At 47.5% G+C, this 24368-nt stretch overlaps 1 protein-coding gene across 4 annotated transcripts in view; it reads right to left on the bottom strand.

Moving 5' to 3' along the window:
* LOC128826151 (inosine-uridine preferring nucleoside hydrolase-like) overlaps positions 1 to 24368 on the bottom strand; it is a 58914-nt gene extending 34546 nt beyond the window's left edge. For 2 of the 4 annotated variants that reach the window (XR_008442807.1, XM_054009290.1), the window contains exons 1-3: positions 24251 to 24368; positions 10671 to 10730; positions 9863 to 10053 (exon numbers count right to left, since the gene is read on the bottom strand). Coding sequence is in view for 3 of the 4 variants with exons in the window: in XM_054009290.1 (XP_053865265.1) it covers positions 9863 to 10042 (180 nt within the window). In the remaining variant the exon portion in view is untranslated. Of the gene's footprint in view, positions 1 to 9862; positions 10054 to 10670; positions 10731 to 19165; positions 22130 to 24250 lie in introns of those variants that run through there. The other 2 variants (XM_054009298.1, XM_054009306.1) reach the window with 2 other exon arrangements.

The following is a 24368-nucleotide window of genomic DNA, read 5'->3' on the forward strand; positions in this document are numbered from 1 at the left end:
TGGGAAATTGGCCCTGAAGTTTTCCGCGTTTGGCTAGCAGGGATCTTCCCTGTTACCAGCCACGCGGTGGGGGGAGGGTACCGTGATCATCCCAGAGAATTCATGGTGAGGGGGGGGGTCGGCGGTGGGGGGGAGGGTAGTTTGGTGCCTGCAGGGATCTTCCCTGATACCAGCCACGCGGTGGGGGGAGGGGTACCGTGATCATCCCAGAGAATTCATGGCGGGGGGGGGTTAGTTTGTTTTCTGGTGCTGCTGAATGTTAACAAAAAAACCGCAGCACTCTACTTGCCTGAAGGGGCCCAGACAAGCCCCCCCACACTGCCCCCCCCCCAACTGGCTGAGATTGGCCAGGCTTCTGCAGCACTCTACAGGCTATGCTTGGTATGTGGGAAAGGAGGGTGCAGAAGCTGTAAAACAATGGCTTACCATGGCCGCATGCAAGCCGAATTCTGTTGCCCAGACCTGTGATCTCTAGCAGCAAAGCCACAAGCACTCAGCATTAAGAGGCAAAATGCGACCTTGCACAGAAATCACATGTGCTATGTAATGTGAACAGTGTTGGTCACCGTGAAAGAGTATAAGCATTGTTCTGCAAAATGTAGCTTTTAAAACAATTCTCTCTTTTTCCCCCTCCCTACAGCAGCTGCAAATTCCTCAAGCCTCCCTCCTCCATCCCGAAGGTTATCACAGATAAGGCATCGTAAGAAGAAGACGCGGGAGGACATGTTTTCTGAAATTATGCAATCCAGCAGGAGTGACAGAGCTCATCTGAATGAGTGGAAGGAAACAGTTTCAAAGTATAGGAAAGAAGTCAGTGAACGTGAGGAGAGGAGGGACCAACGTGAGGAGAGGAGAGACGATCGAGATGAGAGATGGCGGCAGGAAGACCAGAGGATGAAGGATGCAACGCTGGGGCTGCTCCGGCGTCTGGTGGAGGTTCAGGAACGGCTGCTGGAAAACAGACTGCCGCTTCAGCCCCTGTTCCACCCTCTCCCCTCCCCATGTTCCGTATCCTCCTCACCCAGACGTGTAAGAACGCGGGGGGGGAGGCTCCGTACACCTTCCCATTCCACCCCAGTAGACAGCCCAAGCAAAAGGCTGTCATTTTTTTAACCTTTTCTTTGTGGCTTTTTCCTTCCCAGCAATCCTCCTCCCAAATACCACCCGGGTTCCCTCCCTCTTTTTCTAATCTATTAATAAAGAATAAATGATTTTTAAATGATAGTGACTTTATTTGGTTTGAAAGAAAGATGGGGGAAGGGGCAGGGTGGGTTCCTTACAGAAAATCAGTCAGTAAAGGGGGAGGGTTTTCATGAAGGAGAAACAAACAGATATTTCACACGGTAGCCTGGCCAGCCATGAAACTGGTTTTCAAAGCTTCTCTGATGCACAGCGCTTCATGGTGTGATCTTCTAATCGCCCTGGTGTCTGGCTGCGCGTAATCAGCAGCCAGGCGATTTGCCTCAGCCTCCCACCCCGCCATAAAGGTCTCCCCCTTACTTTCACAGAGATTGTGGAGCACACAGCAAGCAGAAATAACAATGGGGAGACTTCTTTGGCTGAGGTCAGAGCGAGTTAATAATGAACGCCAGCGACCTTTTAAACGGCCAAATGCACATTCTACCACCATTCTGCACTTGCTTAGCCTGTAGTTAAACAGCTCCTGACTCCTGTCCAGGCTGCCTGTGTATGGCTTCATAAGCCATGGCATTAAGGGGTAGGCTGGGTCCCCAAGAATAACTATGGGCATTTCAACATCCCCAACGGTTATTTTCTGGTCCGGAAAGTAAGTCCCTTGCTGCAGCCCTTTAAACAGAGTAGTGTTCCTGAAGACGCGAGCGTCATGAACCCTTCCCGCCCAGCCCGCGTTGATGTTGGTGAAACGTCCCTTGTGATCCACAAGTGCTTGCAGCACCATTGAAAAGTACCCCTTGCGGTTTATGTACTCAGTGGCTTGGTGCTCCGGTGCCAAGATAGGGATATGGGTTCCGTCTATTGCCCCACCACAGTTAGGGAATCCCATTGCAGCAAAACCATCCACTATAGCCTGCACATTTCCCAGAGTCCCTAACTTTCGTAGCAGCACCTGAGTGATTGCTTTGGCTACTTGCATCACAGCAGCCCCCACAGTAGATTTGCCCACTCCAAATTGATTCCCGACTGACCGGTAGCTGTCTGGCGTTGCAAGCTTCCACAGGGCTATCGCCACGCGCTTCTCAACTGTGAGGGCTGCTCTCATCTTGGTATTCTGGCGTTTCAGGGCAGGAGACAGCAAGTCACAAAGTTCCATGAAAGTGCCCTTACGCATGCGAAAGTTCCGCAGCCACTGGGAATCGTCCCAGACCTGCAACACCATGCGGTCCCACCAGTCTGTGCTTGTTTCCCTTGCCCAGAATCGGCGTTCCATGGATAGAATCTGCCCCATTAACAACATGATCTCCAAAGCACCGGGGCCTGTGGTTTCACTGAATTCTGTGTCCGTGTCCATGTCCTCATCATGCTTGTCGCTGCGCTTCCGCCGCCGCTGCCTCCTCGCCTCGTTTTTCTGGTCCTGGCTGAGCATAAACTCCACGAGAACGCGCGAGGTGTTTGCAATATTCATGAGTGCTGTCTTGACCTCAGCGGGCTCCATGCTTGCCGTGGTATGGAGTCTGCAGTGTTCACCCACCCAGGAAAAAAGGCGCGAAAATGGTTGTCTGCCATCCGTTGCTTTCATGCAGGGAGGGAGGGAGTGAGGCTGTACCCAGAACCACCTGCGATGATGTTTTTTGTCCCATCAGGCACTGGGATCTTAACCCACAATCCCAATGGGCGCGGGAGACTGCGGGAACTATGGGATAGCTATGGAATTGCTACCCACAGTGCAACAGTGCAGAAATCGACGCTAGCCCCGGTACTTGGACGCACACCACCGAATTACTGTGCTAGTGTGGCCGCACTCATTTCGACTTTATACAACCTGTTTCTCAAATCCGAATTATCTAAATTCGGATTAATCCCGTAGTGTAGTCATACCCTGTGAGTAAGTTGAGTAATTGTCCACATGAATTCCACTCTTAGAGACTAACAATCAGTTATAAATTGCCTGGAGGTGGGTATTAGGAGTCCTACTTAAATGGCTATAAGACAACCTTAACAAAACCAACATCTGACGTGGAAGCCCTTACTAAGCAATAGTGTCTTGTAAATGTGTCGTTTAAGCTCCACATAACTGCTCCTCAAATATCGTGGAATGAGCTTTAGTCTGGCTAGATGGATCTATCCTGGCTAATTCATAATATGCCCTTAAATATCTGGAGACCCACTTAATCAGGCTTTGGAAAGAAAACCAGGAGATGAAAGGACCGGCTCGTATGGAACTCTGAGACAATCTGGGGAGAAACTTGGAATGAGGTCTAAAAATGACCCTGTCCTTACAAAATACTGTATATAGACAATATGTCAGAAGGGCCTGAACCTCCCCTTCCCTGCAAGCTCATGTAATGGCCACCAGAAAGGCAGTCTTCATCGACTGGTGGGGAACAAGTTGCTGAGGGTTCAAAGTGGGGACCCATCAACCCTGCTAATAAATATTATATTGCTATACTATATTGAGGTCCCAAAAAGGGAGGGGGGCTCCTGCTTTGGGGGAAAAACATGTGAGGCCTTTAGGAATCTTGCTACTATAGAGTGGGAAAACACAGTATTACCAAGGAGTGAGGGATGATGTACAGACATTGCTGCTACATGGACCTTTATGACCTGATGTAAAGTCTAGACTGTTTCAGGACTAGCAAATTCTCCACTATTGCTAAAACTAAAGATGTCAAAGAAGAAAACTACCACTGGCATCCCAAGTAGAAAACCTCTTTCATTTAGCCTTATAAGTAAGGTTGAAGGTTTCCCTGCTTTGAAGCAGAATGTTCTGAGTCTCAGCTGAACAGTTTCTTTCAGTAGATGTAAACCACACAACATCTAGGTCGGGGTGGGCAAACTTCTTGGCCTGAGGGCCACATCAGGGTATGGAAATTGTATGGTGGGCCATGAATGCTCACAAAATTGGGGGTATGGGTGTGGGGGAGTGACTAGGGGTGAGGGCTCTGGGTGCAGAAGGGGGATCCAGGCTGGGACCGAGGGTGGGAAGGGGATCAGGGCTGTGGCAGGGGATTGGAGCACGAGGGGGGCTGATGGGTGCAAACTCTGGGCAACACTTACGGCAAGCAGCTGCTGGAAGCATGTCCCCCCTCCATGGGTGCCACTAGGTGGCTCTGTGCGCTGCCCCATCCGCAGGCACCACCCCTGCAGTTCACATTGGCCAGGAACCGTGGCCAATGGGAGCTGCGGGGGCGGCGCCTGCGGACGGGGCAGTGCACAGAGCCGCCTGGCCAGACCTCCGTGTACTACGTAGGAGCCAGAAGGGTTCATGCTGGCTGCTTCCTGGAAGCCATGCAGAGCGGGGCAAGCACCCAACCCCACTCTCCGGCTGGAGCAATGCAAACCCCCAACCCTGCTCTCTGGCGGGAGCTGAGGGCCGGATTAAGTGGTCTGATGGGCCAAATGTGGCCTGTGGGCCATAGTTTGCCCACCCCTGATCTAGGCTGTGAGGTGTAAAAATACTGGATCCAGGTACAAAATCTGTCAATTCTGGAAGATTGTCAGGCAGAGCAGGTAAGGTGATAAGTGGCTGCAATGAAAGTTTCATGAAATCCAAATACCAGAACTGCTTGGTCCATACTGGGGCTATCATAACAACACTTCATCCTGCCTCAGTATCCGGGGTATCATAGGGATTGGCAGAAAGGCATACTTCAACCCTGGCATCCAAGGGATGAGAAAGGCATCGGTCAGGGAGCTTTAGCTTGCACCCCTTCTGGAACAGAAGAATGTCTAACACTTGTTATGGTCTGTTGCTACTTTTGGGAATCCCCATTTACAAAAGATGTTCTGTAAGACTGAGTCTTTGAGAGTACACTTGTTGTCAGGGAATTGCCTGCTGAGTTGATCTGCCAAGGTGTTCAAAAGGCTGAAAAGGTGCACAGTCACATATGTAACTTGGTTCAGAATGTACCTATTCCGTAGTCCTATGGCTTCCTGACAGAGTGAGAATGTTCTTGTTCCCCATTGCATGCTGACACAATCCACAGCTGTGGTGTTGTCTGTCAATACTTGTATTAAGGATTCCTAAAGAAGAGGCAGGAATGCTTTGCATACCAAGCTGACTCTGAGCTCTAACACATATATATGGGAGTAAGCTTCCTGAGGGAACCACAAATCCTGAATTTGAAGGTCATAATCTAGATCAGTGGTGGGCAACCTCCGGCCCGTAAGCGTAATCCGCTGGCGGGCCGTGAGACAGTGTTTACATTGACCGTCCGCAGGCACGGCCACCCGCAGCTCTCAGTGAAGATCCAAGATAGGCCATCAACCTCCTTTTTTCTTTGGGATCAAAAAGTAATGGGAGTAAAAAGCCACCTCCTGCATTGCTCCCGGCTGTAAAAGGGAGCGTACTCCCCATTCTGATGGTCTTTCACGAGACGGTTCCCTGAAAAGAGCCAGGAAAGGAGGCAGTAGGAGGGTAGGGAGAAGGATGGGATTGAAACTGAATTGGGTGCCCCTTGGTTACCATCTCTGGGACCCATAAAGCCAAGGTAACCTCAGCTCAAATTTTTCCAAAACAAAAAAGAGGGAGTTGCCAAGGGGGAGGTGTAGAACAAAATAGGTTCTCTGATCATCTATCAGTTTCTTAACTTTGCATCGCACCTGCTGCCTGGTGGTACCCTAAGACTGTGGGGCAGCAGAGGAGGCAGAGGGTTGTCTCCAGTGGAATATCTGTCTCTTCATTGGCCGTTTCGAAGTACAATGTGGCTGACTGTAAAGCTGAACTGAGGTATGCTGTCTATAGGATGTTGATGTGGCTGCTTCCTTCTTGGGTTGGAACTCAAAGTCCTAAAGAGAGCAGAGTTGGCCTTGAATCTTTTGGAGACCACAGAGCTTCACCAATGCTGTTGTTGAAAAGCTCATTACCCTCAAATGGGAGGTTCTTGCTTGTTGCCTAGAGCTTCCTGGGGATCCTTGAAGACTGAAGCCACAAAGATCTCCTCCTGGCTATTGCAGTAGCTATTGCGTGCACTGTGGTGTCAGACATGTCCAGCAAATGGATTCTTTGCTTCAGTCTTCACGGCTGAGGATGTTAGGGAGATTCCCAAACCTGAGCCGGCTTTTGTAGGCGACAAATCTGAGGAATTGTCACAGATTGAAGTGTCACTAGAGGTGGTTTTGGAATTAATTGATAAACTTATCATTAACAAGTCCCCGGGACCAGATGGCATTCACCCAAGAGTTCTGAAAGAACTCAAATGTGAAGTTGCGGAACTATTAACTAAGGTTTGTAACCTGTCCTTTAAATCGGCTTCTGTACCCAATGACTGGAAGTTAGCTAATGTAATGCCAATGTTTAAAAAGGGCTCTAGAGGTAATCCCGGCAATTACAGACCGGTAAGTCTAACGTCGGTACCGGACAAATTAGTTGAAACAATAGTTAAGAATAAAATTGTCAGACATATAGAAAAACAAACTGTTGAGCAATAGTCAACATGGTTTCTGTAAAGGGAAATCGTGTCTTACTAATCTATTAGAGTTCTTTGAAGGGGTCAACAAACGTGGACAAGGGGGAATCCAGTGGACATAGTGTACTTAGATTTCCAGAAAGCCTTTGAGAAGGTCTCTCACCAAAGACTTATGTAAATTAAACTGTCATGGGATAAAAGGGAAGGTCCTTTCATGGATTGAGAACTGGTTAAAAGACAGGGAACAGAGGTAGGAATAAATGGTAAATTCTCAGAATGGAGAGGGGTAACTAGCGGTGTTCCCCAAGGGTCAGTCCTCAGACCGATCCTATTCAACTTATTCATAAATGATCTGGAGAAAGGGGTAAACAGTGAGGTGGCAGAGTTTGCAGATGATACGAAACTGCTCAAGATAGTTAAGACCAAAGCAGACTGTGCAGAACTTCAAAAAGATCTCTCAAAACTAAGTGATTGGGCAACAAAATGGCAAATGAAATTTAATGTGGATAAATGTAAAGTAATGCACATTGGAAAAATAACCCCAACTATACATACAATATGATGGGGGCTAATTTAGCTACAACAAGTCAGGAAAAAGATCTTGGAGACATCGTGGATAGTTCTCTGAAGATGTCCACGCAGTGTGCAGAGGTGGTCAAAAAAGCAAACAGGATGTTAGGAATCATTAAAAAGGGGATAGAGAATAAGACTGAGAATATATTATTGCCCTTATATAAATCAATGGTATGCCCACATCTCGAATACTGTGTACAGATGTGGTCTCCTTATCTCAAAAAAGATATACTGGCACTAGAAAAGGTTCAGAAAAGGGCAACTAAAATGATTAGGGGTTTGGAATGGGTCCCATATGAGGAGAGATTAAAGAGGCTAGGACTCTTCAGCTTGGAAAAGAGGAGACTAAGGAGGGATATGATAGAGGTATTAAAATCATGAGTGATGTGGAGTAAGTGGATAAGGAAAAGTTATTTACTTATTCCCATAATACAAGAACTAGGGGTCACCAAATGAAATTAATAGGCAGCAGGTTTAAAACAAATAGAAGGAAGTTCTTCTTCACGCAGCGCACAGTCAACTTGTGGAACTCCTTACCTGAGGAGGTTGTGAAAGCTAGGACTATAGCAGCGTTTAAAAGAGACCTGGAAAAATTCAGGGTGGTTAAGTCCATTAATGGCTATTAGCCAGGATGAGTAAGGAATGGTGTCCTTAGACTCTGTTTGTCAGAGGGTGGAGATGGATGGCAGGAGAGAGATCATTTGACCATTGCCTGTTAGGTTCACTCCCTCTAGGGCACCTGGCATTGGCTACTGTCGGTAGACAGGATACTGGGCTAGATGAACCTTTGGTCTGACCCGGTACGGCCGTTCTTATGTTATAGACTGTAGAGAAGTACAGGCAGTCACTTGAAAACTTTAATGGCAACGGCACATCTCCTCTTGCTGCTCATTGGGCAATTATAAATTGAGACAATCGGTTCCAGTTTAAAAAGTCATATTTTGAAAGGCAGGCTGGATAGACAGCCACCTTCCTCTGGAGCATAGCTGTTAGATACACCTTGTAGATGAATAGATCGAGCTTTTTTGGATCCTTTTCTCTTGGCATAGATTTAAAAGGTCCATGCTGTTTTGTTCTCTCCTGTAGCGCTGCCACTAGAAAAGAACCCAGTGTTGGATGTAAACAGAAAATCAAATATGCAGCAGGAACCTCGTGCCCACTGTCTGCTCTTTTTGACATGGACGGGATGGATACAGATGGCTTGTGCAGGCTCTAGTAGACTTTCATTAATGGGAATGCTCATGGTGAGCATCCCTATTGCAGAAGGATCCAGAATGACCAAGTTTCTTATCAGAGGGGTAGCCGTATTTGTTGCTTTTTACAGATCCAGACTAAGAGTCCTGTGGCACCTTATAGACTAACAGATGTATTGGAGCATAAGCTTTTGTGGGTGAATACCCACTTCGTCAGACGTCTGACGAAGTGGGTATTCACCCATGAAAGCTTATGCTCCAATACGTCTGTTAGTCTATAAGGTGCCACAGGACTCTTTGTTGCAAGTTTCTTATGATTTTCTTGGACCAATTCCAGAGGTATGTCTCAGCAATTTGGAATGACTTCAATCAAAGCAATTTAAATCACAATTTAAATCAGCAAGCTGGAAACACTAATTTAAATAATTGGTTTTAATCTTATTTTGCTTTTGTAATTTTTAGTTATTTTGCTAAAGAATGGTTGACTCTCATTGGTTGGTAACCACTAAAACATGTTGATTTGGAACGAAATACAGCCTTTACACTAAATTTGGTACTACTTTTTGCTAACCAGGAGGCTATAATACATATACACACACACACACACACATTTACTTACTTGAGCAACAAGTAATCTTAATTTACATTTATTCAGATTCTTATTGTTTACCTTTTTCTTATGTTAAGAAATGCCATTCACCTTTTTTCTTTACTAGATGAATCAATTTTTACTTGTGAACTGTGTCAATTTGAATGGAAATTCAAATTCCATTAAAAATGCACAAAACAGCATTTTAAATTATTTTATTAAGAAAACTAACTTAAATGTGCTGGATATGTGAGGAAAAAAAGTAAATTTATCAAAACATGTTTTACATTTATAACTGATTTATTAAATGAAGTATTATCTGTAGTTAGTGAATTGAACCAATTGCTTCCAACTAAAAATGCTTCCATGTCTCTCAAGATTTTAGAACTCATCCTCTCATACCTATGCTAGCTGCCACAGGAAGTAAGAAGGAGCTGATGGACAATTGGGCCTACTCCTTTTATGCCAATTAAGGGGGAGATGGAAGGGGGCACAAGGGCACCCGAGGCACAGCATGGTCCCAATGAAAACTGCTGGCCAAAAGAATCCAAATCTCACGTGCATGGATGCATGCACACAGTGTATGGAATCCATGTGGACAATCACTTGAAGCAGCAATATTACAGGATCAATTCCAAAGTATATCCTAGGAGTGATCAAATCAGTGGCACTAAAATTGCAGAGCCTTTATGAAAAGGGCAGAAATTTCACATCAGCCAGGAAAAATATATATACCGATAGGATTTTTTTTTTTAAAGGATCTAGGAAAATTACTATTACTATTCCTGGGATTGATATGGTGAGACAATAAACAAGACAAAAAAATTACCCTATATCAGCAAAGAAATTATTTATGGAGCAGAAATTATAAAAGGTGACCCTAGCCTATATGAGTTGATGATTTTTAAGCAAGACCTGACACAGAGATAAACCCATTCACATACATTTAAGAGACTGATTACCTCAAGCCTTTTACAAACTTGTAGCACACGGAGTACATTTTTGCAGACGTTTTCCAACACTGTGTTTCCATAACAGCAAGTAATTCCCAGGATTTCAACACTGGGAGATGCCAGCGCCATCATTATGGCTTGAGCATCATCGACTCCACAATCAACATCAATCAACAGCAACTTTGTCATTTTTTAAATACCTACGAAAAAGTTACAAGCAGATTAGACAACTAACCTAATAATTAAGATTAAGATACAGTAGGTCATGTGGAGAGAACATATTCTAAAGATATGGCTACAGTTTAACTGGGTTTCAGTTCAAACACTGTAGGTTATTTGCCAAAACCTTTTTCTACAGACTTTTGTTTTATTTCAGTTTACATCTGACTTTTTTTGTAATGTTTTATGTAACATAAAATTCACCCACCTCTATTTTAAAAGAAAATGTCAAGAATCACTGATTTGTAAATCCACAGGAACCTAAAAATGAGTGGTTACCTAACTGGAACTTTTGAGAAGTTTTCATATGTTAACTACAACATTTGTGCAGTGATTTAAAAAAAATCAAATGTACATGTTTATATATACCCAATTAAAATAATTGGGGATATTGTAAATTACCACCGAATACCAGTTTATATTAAAATTGAAATGATTTCTTAATCCCTATGAAAAAGCTAATAGTTATTTACACGCCTTGTGACAGTCAAGTAAATTATAATTTGGGAGGTAGAGACAATACCCACATAGAGGGGAGGAAAAAGCATCTGAAACCAGCACACAATTATAGGAGCTGGGCCACAACTTTAACACTTACCTTCCTCAAAGCTTCCTTCCCAATTAGAAAATAGTTTATGATCGTCTCCACTGCAATTATCTTAAATGAGATGAGAAAATATTATTCATACTCAGTAGAACTGCAACCATTTTCTGCTAACATAAATTCTTGCACCTTCATAAGTACTGGCTTCTAGTTTTCACTGGAGATGCTCCACCCCTGCTCCACCCCCTCCCTGAGGCCCCCACCCACCTGCCCCTCCCTGCTCTCCACCTTCACAGAAACCCTTCCCTGAGCCTCCAAACAGCTGTTTGATGGTGGCTGCCGAACAGCTGTTTGGTGGCATCCCCAATTAGCTCATCAGGGGCACCACCCAACAGCTGTGGCAGATGGGTTCTGAGCACCCGCTATTTTTTTTCTGTGAGTGCTCCAGCCCCGGAGCACCCACGGAGTCGACACCTAATCACTGTCAAATCATGTTGACATTAATGATAGGTTACCCCATTTGCTTTCTGTGACTTAGTTTGTCTCTGAAGTTCAAAGTTCACCCAGGGACATCTCCCTTTTAATTGACCTGCTGCTCACAAACAGGGAAGAACTAGTAGGGGAAGCAAAAGTGGATGGGAACCTGGGAGGCAGTGACCATGAGATGGTCGAGTTCAGGATCCTGACACAAGGAAGAAAGGAGAGCAGCAGAATACGGACCCTGGACTTCAGAAAAGCAGACTTTGACTCCCTCAGGGAACAGATGGGCAGGATCCCCTGGGAGAATAACATGAAGGGCAAAGGGGTCCAGGAGAGCTGGCTGTATTTTAAAGAATCCTTATTGAGGTTGCAGGAACAAACCATCCCGATGTGTAGAAAGAATAGTAAATATGGCAGGCGACCAGCTTGGCTAAACAGTGAAATCCTTGCTGATCTTAAACGCAAAAAAGAGGCTTATAAGGAGTGGAAGATTGGACAAATGACCAGGGAGGAGTATAAAAATATTGCTCAGGCGTGCAGGAGTGAAATCAGGAAGGCCAAATCACACTTGGAGTTGCAGTTAGCAAGAGATGTTAAGAGTAACAAGAAGGGTTTCTTCAGGTATGTTAGCAACAAGAAGAAAATCAAGGAAAGTGTGGGCCCCTTACTGAATGAGGGAGGCAACCTAGTGACCGAGGATGTGGAAAAAGCTAATGTACTCAATGATTTTTTTGCCTCTGTCTTCACGCACAAGGTCAGCTCCCAGATTGCTGCACTGGGCAGTACAGCATGGGGAGAAGGTGACCAACCCTCTGTGGAGAAAGAAGTGGTTCGGGACTATTTAGAAAAACTGGACGTGCACAAGTCCATGGGGCCGGATGCGCTGCATCCGAGGGTGCTAAAGGAGTTGGCGGGTGAGATTGCAGAGCCATTAGCCATTATTTTTGAAAACTCATGGCGATCGGGGGAGGTCCCAGATGACTGGAAAAAGGCTAATGTAGTGCCCATCTTTAAAAAAGGGAAGAAGGAGGATCCGGGGAACTACAGGCCAGTCAGCCTCACCTCAGTCCCTGGAAAAATCATGGAGCAGGTCCTCAAGGAATCAATTATGAAACATTTAGAGGAGAGGAAAGTGATCAGGAACAGTCAGCATGGATTCACGAAGGGGAAGTCGTGCCTGACTAACCTAATTGCCTTCTATGATGAGATAACTGGCTCTGTGGATGAGGGGAAAGCAGTGGATGTGTTATTTCTTGACTTTAGCAAAGCTTTTGATACTGTCTCCCACAGTATTCTTGCCACCAAGTTAAAGAAGTATGGGCTGGATGAATGGACTGTAAGGTGGATAGAAAGCTGGCTAGATCATCGGGCTCAACGGGTAGTGATCAATGGCTCCATGTCTAGTTGGCAGCCGGTTTCAAGTGGAGTGCCCCAAGGGTCGGTCCTGGGGCCGGTTTTGTTTAATATCTTTATTAATGATCTGGAGGATGGTGTGGACTGCACTCTCAGCAAGTTTGCAGATGACACTAAACTAGGAGGCGTGGTAGATACACTAGAGGGTAGGGATCGGATACAGAGGGACCTAGACAAATTAGAGGATTGGGCAGAAAAAAACCTGATGAGGTTCAACAAGGACAAGTGCAGAGTCCTGCACTTAGGACGGAAGAATCCCATGCACTGCTACAGACTAGGGACCGAATGGCTAGGTAGCAGTTCTGCTGAAAAGGACCTAGGGGTCACAGTGGACGAGAAGCTGGATATGAGTCAACAGTGTGCTCTTGTTGCCAAGAAGGCTAACGGCATTTTGGGCTGTATAAGTAGGGGCATTGCCAGCAGATCGAGGAACGTGATCGTTCCCCTTTATTAGACATTGGTGAGGCCTCATCTGGAATACTGTGTCCAGTTTTGGTCCCCACACTACAAGAAGGATGTGGAAAAATTGGAAAGAGTCCAGCGGAGGGCAACAAAAATGATTAGGGGTCTGGAGCACATGACTTATGAGGAGAGGCTGAGAGAACTGGGATTGTTTAGTCTCCAGAAGAGAAGAATGAGGGGGGATTTGATAGCAGCCTTCAACTACCTGAAGGGGGGTTCCAAAGAGGATGGAGCTCGGCTGTTCTCAGTGGTGGCAGATGACAGAACAAGGAGCAATGGTCTCAAGTTGCAGTGGGGGAGGTCCAGGTTGGATATCAGGAAAAACTATTTCACTAGGAGGGTGGTGAAACACTGGAATGCGTTACCTAGGGAGGTGGTGGAGTCTCCTTCCTTGGAGGTTTTTAAGGCCCGGCTTGACAAAGCCCTGGCTGGGATGATTTAGCTGGGAATTGGTCCTGCTTTGAGCAGGGGGTTGGACTAGATGACCTCCTGAGGTCCCTTCCAACTCTGATATTCTATGATTCTATGATTCTGAGTCAACGAAGTCCCAAGCGCCTCTCCTGTCTCTCTCTCGCCTTTATCTCACATAATCTGATGCAGTGCTCTCAACAACACTGCATTAGCTACACTTTCCTGAGAAAGTTCTCAGTTTTCATCTTTTGGATCCACCATTAGATTTGCTCCAATACTTTTGGAGAAAAATTGCTATGAGAAATGTGTGTTGACACACTCCTCAATCATACACCCCCCAGGCGTTCCTGAGACAGCTGTATTTAGTTGTTTTTTCTTCTACCTTCAACTCTAGCAAGGTGCACAGCTCTTCTTACTTGGGCCCATTTGAGAAGTCTTTTGGCAGAGAAGACTAAATTATTTTTTTGTCTGTGTGTCCCAGCCCTATAGCCACCCAACTAATAACAATACATTGCTCTGATTGAGCAATAATGGGAGAGTAATCTCCCAAAACAGATACTGCCAGATGCCGGACGTAGCCAGTTCCTGGAAATCAGCATGAAACGTCCACTGATTTTACAGCTGAAGAAAACATGTACAATGCCAGGGAAAGCATTTCACTAAAACATGTCAATCTAAAGCTGATAACCCAGGTCAAATTTCCACAGACTCAGATTCCAAGGCCAGAAGGGACCATCGTGATCCTCTAGTCCAGAGGTCTCAAACGCGGCCCGTGGATGGATTCCTGCAGGATGCCCCAGGAGCACAGGTTCGCGCCTCCGCTGTCATGTAAAGTCACACGGGTTCTGCTCAGCTTGTCCGCGCTCGTTAGCGACCAGAGGGCCGAGCCCCCAGCCCCCCGCCAGCAAACCTCTGGGAGCAAGTCACTAACATTGAGCGAAAAGCGCCGGTGTAGCGGTACACCGGCCGGTCACCCTCTTGGGGTCCACTAGGCATAGCTACCAGCTAACTCGGGAGAGTGGAAGGCCAAAAGTGCCGATGAAGCTCTTTTGCTCTGGATCTGTGAACCACAGTGACTCCATCTTGGGAACTCTCACCTACTTCTATGCTAACTGCTTACATGCTCTGAAGCAGGCTGAAGCAGAAATGTATTGGTCAGCGTTTCTAGCAGATGGCTGCAGTTTCACTCACACTAGCAGAAATAATAGAGATAAGGAGCGGGGAAAAAGGAGGGGTAGTTAGTTTGCAGGCATCTAATCCAAGGTCGCAAAGACTGAGAAAGTTTTCTCACAAGAGCTTATTGTAACAGTTGTCTGGAAGGGAGGGGGAAGGAGGAACAGCCAAAGAGATGTATGCAAACAGTTTGAAGTATAAAAGATAAAAGTTGTTTGTATTTGTTGCACTGGATTTGAGACATGCTGGTCTCCTAGTGCCATTTCAGAGCTCTGAAATAAACTTGGCTTGCTTTCTCCCCTCGGTGTCTTTATTGGTGCCAAGCACACCGGGCGACGAACCCCGTTTGCCATCTCGGGCCCAGTTCTGGGCAGGCAACAGTTTTGGCGCCCAAAGTGGGGCTCGAGGCTGAAATTTAGCCTTGCCCGGATCCCTCCTGGTGGCCGACGGATTATGACGACGACTGACGCCCAGAGCGCTCACCGGTGACTTCATCGGGGGCCTCGGCAGAGACGTGGTTTGCTCGACCCCGGAGGGCACAACGGTGCAACGCACACAGACAGCGGAGAAGCAGCTGTGGGCGACGGTGGGGAACCGGTCCCGTGGAGAGGGCGACGGTGCAGAACCGGACCCTTGGATAAGGTAGGAACAGTCCAGTGGGGACTTATCTGTCTTGACCTGGGGACGCCCAGTGTCTGCCTGTTTTGACCTGGGGACGCCCAGAGTCTCCCTCGGTATGGGGCAGGGACAGAGTACAGCCGGCAGGGTACAGTGTACACCCTTAGAATGCATTCTGGTGAACTGGAAAGTGTTTGGATCTGATCAGTTGATTAAAAGTAAATTGAAAAGGTTCTGTACAGTTGATTGGCCTCAGTACCAGCTAGAGCGCCAAGAAAGGTGGCCACCGGAAGGATCACTTAATTACAACACGATCCTTCAATTGCTTTTGTTCTGTCAGAGAACAGGTAAATGGAATGAACATCTCTATGCGTATACGTTCATGGTGTTAAGAAATAGGACTGATATTTTGCTCAAGTGCCATTTGACTCCGACAGGCTCGGTAGTAACGGCTGCTAAACCCCAGAACCCTCCCACTGTTGTAATGCCAGAATCGGTGTCCCCTTTGGCTCCTCCACCCCCACAGGCTCCAGAGAGACCCTCCCCCCGTGGGATTGTATCCATTGATTACGAAGAGTGTGGTAGCCCGTCCAGGAACGGCCAACGCAGATAGTGTCTGTATATTCGCATGTACCTTTTAATCCAATCCAGCTGGCTGCTTTTAAGGCAGAGGCAGGAGAATTTTCAACGAATCCAAGCAAGTTCATTTCTATCTTTGAAGGATGTCTAGCTAGCCATAAGCCTGACTGGGATGATTGTAATATACTTATGAGAACCCTGTTGTCTGAAGTGGAGCGGAATCAGGTCATAGCCAAAGCTAGGGAGGAGGCACAGAAAAGGCATGATGAGGATAGAGAAGGCAAGCCGTTGCCGGATGTCGCTGTCCCCCTAGGGGAACCCCGGTGGAATCCGAATGAGGAGGGGGATTTGAGGCTGCTTAACTCCTATAAGGAACTGCTTATGCATGGTCTCCGACACTCAGCTGTCAGGCATAACAATTGGGCTAAGCCTTATGAACTAATCCAGGACTCGAAAGAAAGTCCAGGGGTTTTCCTGCAGCGTATTCGGGATACTATCAGGCAAACTACTAGTGCAAACCCAGATGATCAGGCAACTGAGGCAATTATAAAGGGTATCTTCACCAGCCGTGCGGCCCCTGATATTAAAAGGAAATTGCAGAAAAAGAAGGATTTAATGGGAATGTCTATGGCTCAGATTTTGGAGACTGCAAACAGGGCTTATAGCCTTAGAGAGGGAGAGAAGGAAAAAAGGCAAGTGAAAATGATGGTAGCGGCGGTGCAGGCCAGCGGCAATGAAATGCCACAGAAAGGTGGAAGGGGTCGGGGAATGAGAGGCCGTGGATGTGGACGCCCTGGCCCCCAGGTCAGGCGCCTGGGTCGTAACCAGTGTGCCATATGCCGTAAGGAGGGACACTGGAAAAATGAATGCCCTGAAAGGGAAGGTACCCCTATGATGGCAGTGGAGGATCGAGATTAGGGGTGTCAGGGGAGACGGACCATCCTACCCCCGGAACCCCGAGTAAATGTGCAGGTGGGAGATGCGGATATAGACTTTTTAATAGACTCTGGAGCAGCAAGGACCGCTGTAAACAAACCCCTACAGTTGCCTGTGGCAGGCTCCCTCACTGTGGTGGGTGCCACAGGGAAAGGAACCAAGTGCCCAGTATATGCCCCAGCGAAATGTGCCTTGGGAAACAGAACTGTATCACACAAGCTGGTTTACCTCCCTGATTGTCCAACACCACTATTAGGATGGGTGGGATCTGCTTTGTCGCTTAGGTGCCACCCTGCATTTCACTCAAGATGATATAACCCTACCTTACCCCCTGAGAATGCTTGGATAATGACCCTTGCAGTTGAACCCTCAGCTATGCAAGCCCAGAGTGGAGTGAGTGGGAAAAGCAGGTTTTTCCTCTAGTCTGGGCATCAGGGGTCCCAGGGAAAGCAAACCGTCAAACCCCTGTGCATATTCAGCTCCTCCCAGGAAAAAGCCCAGTGCGGCTCAAACAGTATCCTATTAAAAGGGAAGCCAGAGAGGGACTACAAGAGACTATAGATCGGTTCTTAGAGTGTGGTGTACTACAGGAATGCCAGTCGGCTTGGAACACCCCTATTCTGCCCATACAAAAGCCCAATGGCACGTATCGCTGGTACAGGACCTCAGGGCAGTTAATGAGCGGGTTAAGACTCTGCACCCCCTGGTTCCAAATCCGTATACACTGTTGGCCTCTATAGGGGGGGCAATATACCCATTTCTCAGTCCTAGATTTAAAAGATGTTCTCTTCACGATTCCAGTTGACATCCAGTCTCAGGAGATATTCTCCTTTGAATGGGAAGACAAACGAAGGGTTAAAAAGCAGCTTTGTTGGACAGTATTGGCTCAAGTATTTAAAAATTCCCCCACTCTGTTTGGACAGGCTTTGGTCAGAGACTTGGAGGAGTGGGATAATTCAGACAGAGCCCTCCTGCTGCAATATGTAGATGACTTAATTGCTGCTGTGGGTCTAATCCCTTGTCTCAGAGCTACTGTGAGTCTCCTAAATTTTATTGGACTGCGAGGATACAGGGTATCTCAAAGCAAAGCCCAAATTGCTCTTTCAGAGGTTCAATATCTGGGATTTCACATCAGGCAGGGAGAGAGCCTCCTTTCTTTCGTTTGAGAGCTGTCTATCTGCCAAGTTCCCATCCCCAGCAACCGTAAACGGCTTAGGGCATTCCTGGGCATGGCAGGTTTTTGCAGAATATGGATTCCAGAGTTTGGACTGTGGGCTAAACCTCTGTATGAATGTGTTAAGGGAGCGGAACATGACCCCTTTCACTGGTCCCCAGAAGCGGACAGGGCATTTAAAATCTTGAAAAGGAAGCTAATGGAAGCTCCAGCCCCGGGTTTGCCCGATATATCTAAGCCGTTCCAACTGTATGTGCATGAACGAAAAGGGGTAGCTTTGGGAATGCTTACCCAGCTATTAGGTGCCTGGAAACGTCCTGTGGCATACTTTTCTAAACAACTGGATCAAGTTTCAAAGGGATGGCCAGCCTGTTTGAAGGCGGTCACAGCTACTGCTCTAGTGCTTGGGGAAGCTGAAAAACTGACACTGGGAGGAACTGTGCAAGTGTATGTTCCCCATATGGTCCGAGCCTTGCTGGACACTAAGGGTGGTCTTTGGCTCACACAGGCTCGGGTTGCTCGGTACCAGGCGAAGCTGTTAGAGAATCCTGAAGTTACCCTGCAGATCCGTCCTTCCCTTAATCCAGCTACCCTGCTACCAGAGACAGAAAAGCAGGAACATGACTGTCTAGAAATCATAGATGTTCAGTATTCTAGCCGCCCAGAGCTAAAAGATCAGCCACTCCCAAATGCTGTCTTGGAATGGTATACGGATGGCAGTAGTACTGTTGTGGATGGGCAAAGGAGGGCTGGTTATGCTATTGTGTCTCTTCATGATACCGTGTGTCAAGGCTGTATCCCCACTTTGAACTTTAGGGTACAAATGTAGGGGCCTGCATGAAAACTTCTAAGCTTAACTACCAGCTTAGCTCTGGTCCCGCTGCCACCATTTCCCAATGGATTCCCTCCCTGGGAAGCCTTGAGAAACCTTCACCAATTCCCTGGTGAATACAGATCCAAACCCCTTGGATCTTAAAACAAGGAGAAATTAACCATTCCCCTCCTTCCTCCCACCAACTCCTGGTGAATCAAGATCCAAACCCCTTGGATCTTAAAACAAGGAAAAATCAATCAGGTTCTTAAAAAGAAGGCTTTTAATTAAAGAAAAAGGTAAAAATCATCTCTGTAAAATCAGTATGGAAATTAACCTTACAGGGTAATCAAACTTAAAGAGCTTAGAGGACTCCCCTCTAGTCCTAGGTTCAAAGTACAGCAAACAAAGATAAACACTCTAGTAAAAGGTACATTTACAAGTTGAGAAAACAAAGGAAAACTAACATGCCTTGCCTGGCTATTTACTTACAAGTTTGAAATAGGAGAGACTTGTTTAGAAAGATGTGGAGAACCTGGATTGATGTCTGGTCCCTCTCAGTCCCGAGAGCGAATGCACTCCCAAACAAAGAACACAAACAAAAGCCTCCCCCCCCCCCAAAGATTTGAAAGTATCTTGTCCCCTTATTGGTCCTTTAGGTCAGATGCCAGCCAGGTTACCTGAGCTTCTTAACCCTTTACAGGGAAAAGGATTTTGGAGTCTCTGGCCAGGAGGGATTTTATAGTACTGTACACAGGACAGCTGTTACCCTTCCCTTTATAGTTATGACACCGTGGAAGCTGAGAGTTTACCTGCTGAGACATCTGCCCAACTTGCTGAACTAGTGGCCATAACTCGTGCACTCGAGCTGGCAAAAGACAAACGGGTTAATATCTTTACTGACTCCAAGTATGCTTTTGGGGTATTGCATGCTCACGCTGGTTTGTGGAAGCAAAGGGGAATGCTAACAGCCCAAGGTTCTCCGGTCAAGCATGGGTCTCAAATTCTCCGGCTTTTTGAAGCAGTACAACTCCCCTCAGCAGTAGCAGTGGTGCATTGCAAAGCCCATCAAAGGGAAGATCAAGATGTATCCAAGGGTAATGCCAGAGCAGACAGGGAAGCTAAGCGCACTGCTACCCTGAAATCAGCAACTGAGGAGACTGCCCAAATGCATGCCCTCATCCCATCAGTGGGTGAGCTTGCAGCCCCTCAGTACTCCCAAGAGGACAGAAACCTGGCTGACAGTCTCGGTCTCCAGGAAAAGGAGGGATGGCTTTATTCCACAGAGGGAAAAATCCTCCTGCCCAAGGGCTTGATTCGTCCAGTGTTGCAGAAACTGCATCAAACCACACTCACAGGCAGAGAGGCTCTTACCCAGCTCATGAATAAATATTTTCTAACCTCTGGACTTAAACCCCTAGCATCACAGGTACAGGCTGAATGTTTAATCTGCCAAAAGAATAACCCTTGACCAGGAGTAGCAGTGCCACCAGCCACCCTGGAACCTACCCCAGGCCCAGGATTAGTGTGGCAAATAGACTTTACTGAGTTTCCCAGGACCCAAGGGTACAGGTACCTTCTCGTCTTAGTGGATCGATTCAGTGGATGGCCTGAGGCCTTCCCATGTCGCAACAACACTGCCAAGACAGTGGCTCTTAAGTTTGTCAAGGAAATCCTTCCTCGCTTCGGCCTTCCTCAGTGGATGGAATCTGATAATGGAACACACTTCACATCTCAAATTGTTCAAAAGATATCAAGTGCTCTGCAAATCCCCTGGAAGCTCCACACACCCTGGCAACCACAAGCCAGTGGAGTAGTGGAACGCACAAATCAGACACTCAAGCGACACCTCTCAAAGGTCTGTCAGGAGGCCTCTCTTAAGTGGCCTGATGCTTTGCCCCTTGTGTTACTTCGCATTCGTGCTCTCCCTAAGGGTAGGATAGGGCTTAGTCCCTTCGAGATTATGTTTGGAAGAGCATGGCCTATGAATGGTTCCCCAGTTCTGGCAGGGGAATGGGAAGTGGGGTGTGGTTTCTTGTCTCAGTAGATGTGCTCTCTGTTTGCTGTTCTTTCTTCTCTTCACAGGTACACCAAAGATTCACAGCCTCTTCTGCTGGATACTCCGGTCCACTCCCTGCAGCCTGGTGACTCCGTTCTCGTGCGGACCTGGAAGGATGAGCCTCTCCAAGAGAAGTGGAAGGGACCCCACACCATCCTGCTTGTCACCCACACAACGGCAAAGGTCGAAGGACACAAGAACTGGTTTCATCATTCTCGACTGAAAGCAGTACCCACTCCTGAACAGTGGACTGTCCAGCCTGCAGAGAAGACTGCTAATGACGATTTGGGACTTAAGCTGTTATTCAAAAGACAGTAAGGGTCACTGGGAATGCCTGGTGTTCTCTCTGAACAGCCACAGCGCACTCCCTGCGAGAACCCTGAGCATTGGTTTTTGCCAATGATACCCTAGCCATAGAGAAAAGCATAAGTTCTGAGCTGTACCAGCTTCGACTGCTGGCTTTACAGAACCGTCAGGCCCTAGATTATGTGTTAGCCTCACGAGGCGGGGTCTGTGCCCTTATTGGAGAAGAGTGTTGTACCTATGTCCCAGAGTTTTCACAGGACATTAACAAGCACATCTTGTCAGCTGAACGGGCCTTTAACCAGTGGAAGGCCCAGGAAAGAGAACCCACTATTTTGGATTCCCTTTGGGGTTGGATACCTGGTTTAGGAGAACTAGGGGATATAGGGGGAAGCATTGTTTGCATCTTGCTCACAGGTGTGGTGATATGTTTTGTTCTTGTTCTTTTGCTCATTTGCTGTAAAGTGCTCATACTAAGATTTGTACCTCCCATACCCCAGAAGTTCCCTTCTACCCTCTCATTGATAATCCTGATTGCATGGAGCTTAATCGCATTCTGTCTTTAGAGTATGAGAAAACTCTGACAAAGGTTTGTTGAGTGTTCTCAAAGGAGGGATTGTTGGGGTCCACTAGGCATAGCTACCAGGTAACTCGGGAGAGTGGAAGGCCAAAAGTGCCGATGAAGCTTTTTTGCTCTGGGTCTGTGAACCACAGTGACTCCATCTTGGGAACTCTCACCTACTTCTATGCTAACTGCTTACATGCTCTGAAGCAGGCTGAAGCAGAAATGTATTGGTCAGCGTTTCTAGCAGATGGCTGCAGTTTCACTCACACTAGCAGAAATAATAGAGATAAGGAGCGGGGGAAAAGGAGGGGTAGTTAGTTTGCAGGCATCTAATCCAAGGTCGCAAAGACTGAGAAAGTTTTCTCACAAGAGCTTATTGTAACAGTTGTCTGGAAGGGAGGGGGAAGGAGGAACAGCCAAAGAGATGTATGCAAACAGTTTGAAGTATAAAAGGTAAAAGTTGTTTGTATTTGTTGCACTGGATTTGAGACATGCTGGTCTCCTAGTGCCAGTTCAGAGCTCTGAAATAAACCTGGCTTGCTTTCTCCCCTCGGTGTCTTTATTGGTGCCAAGCACACTGGGCGACGAACCCCCTGTTCGCCATCTCGGGCCCAGTTCTGGGTACGCAACAACCACACAGCCCCCTGCTCAGCGCCGGCAGATTTCAGTTGCCGAGGTCAAAACAGGGCGGCACGTTTCTCTCAGCGGGGGCGTCTCGGGACTCAGGGGCCGCGTGGGGGGGCGCTTCCCGCGGCCGAAGACGCCCCGACTCCCTCCGTAGGGAAGAGTCCCACACGCAGCGCCCCTCACAGAGGCAGCGGGGCCCGAGCGTTGGTTTGGGACTCTGAGCCCGCGAGCCTCCGGCGCTGGGCTCCAGAGAGGGGCCGGCCCCGCCCCTACCGGCCGGCGGCCCCGCCGCTCCGGGAGCCCAGCCCGATGGGCGACGTCCGTGTCCCACACACGTTGCGGCCAATCCAGAGCCGGTCCCGCGATTCTCGTCCCGCCAGTGGTGGGAGAGCCAAGCAGGGGGGTCACGTGAGCTAACACCCCAGCCAGCGCGCGCTCGTTGCCCGGGGGGCAGGAGTCACGCGGATGCGCTCGTTCGGCATGCAGAGGGGAGGGGCGAGGGGGGACTGGTCGCGCGCCTGAGCAGTGGTCCAGCGGCAGGTGCTGGCCCAGCTACGACCCCCGCCTCGCCTCGCCCCCCAGCGCCAGGCGCGGGTTTGCTGCCGAGATGCGGCCCCCGGTCCCCGTCTGCATCAAGGGAAGCCGCTCCTCGGAGCAGTGCGGGTGGGTCGGCCCGGGCCTGCTCATGCGGGCTGGGTCATTGCAGTGTAGACATTGGGATTTAGGCTGCAGCCTGCACTCTGAGCCATGAAACAACCCCAGGAGCCCGAGTCGGTTGGCACAGGGCAGCTGCGGGTGTCTCGGTGCCATGTAGGCGCACCTGCTGTCAGATCGTTCTACAGAATAGCAAAGTTCCTGCCTCAGGCTCTGCCTGGCCCCACCCTCCCTCCATCAGTCTGGCCACCCCCATCACCCGGTCATGCACCCAGCCCCCCTCCATCATACAGCAAGGCACCCCAGCACTGTACCCACTTAACCAGTTCCCCCATCACTCATGGGGCAGCAAGCTGCCCTCCCCCATCACTCCCAGTCACACCCTCCATCATGCATGTGAGCAGGCCTCCCCACCCCATGGCCCAGCAAAGAATCTGTCACGCGTTAGCTGGTGGCCTGCCCAGAGCTCACTGCTGTTCTGTGGATGGTAGGGCCAGTGTTGCCACCACATTCACATTCAGACAGGGACTGATTACCTCAAACCTGTTACAAACTTCATAGTACCGTGGCTAACAGCATTCAACATCAACCTTCTCCAGATATGTGCCTGGGCCACAGTAGCCATTGAGTCACACGGAGATGATTAAGGACTGGGCTTAACACAGTTTTGCTGTTGCTATCTCCTTTTGAAACTGATGTAGTTAAAGCAGAGCAATTGCCTAGTATATACTTGTTTAAACAGTATGGTTTAGCCCCACAATTCACACTTATGGCAGTATAGTGTATTCCCACAAATTTATGCTAAAAAAACTTTACCAGTAGAACAGCATCCTCATTAGGGGATGTACTGATTTAACTATACTGGTAATAAAATCAACCCTATAACCAAAAGAGTTAAATTGGTTAAAAATAACTGCATAGACCCGGCCTAAAAACAAGATTACATCATTTAACAACATGCTTTGGGAAGCTGATTCATGCTGTCTCCTTTATTTGTATTTGGTTAAAAAAACACACACACACATTTATTAAGCTTAGGATAGAAACAAGACAGCTCCCGAAAGTGATCTTTAGAGATACCCACCTGGCAAGCCTCCCAGCTAGAGAAGCTACCATTTTAAGGACCTAAAATAGTTTTCGTTCCACACAGTTACAATTGAAAGGTGACCATTAGTACTATGTTGACAGACATACTGCTCTGGAACCTTATTACACACAGATTTACAATGCAAGTAAATTAGTCAAGCATGGCTTTTCCTTCTCAAAACTATACCTATGTTGCCATGTCATGTTACTTCTCTTCAAGGTGATCTTATATTAAATTTCCAACAATATCCCCAAAACAGACATTAAATTAGCATATAGTTACCTGGTATGTTTTGTGCTATTTTTCAAATCTGGTGTTATGCTTGCTGCTTTTCAAGTATGTTGGAATTTGATCTGGAAGTAGAGAACTTTATAACATACCAGTTAATTCCTAATTTGCT

The sequence above is a fragment of the Malaclemys terrapin genome, chromosome 1 (genome assembly GCF_027887155.1).
Source record: "Malaclemys terrapin pileata isolate rMalTer1 chromosome 1, rMalTer1.hap1, whole genome shotgun sequence".
NCBI classification, from domain to species: domain Eukaryota; kingdom Metazoa; phylum Chordata; order Testudines; family Emydidae; genus Malaclemys; species Malaclemys terrapin.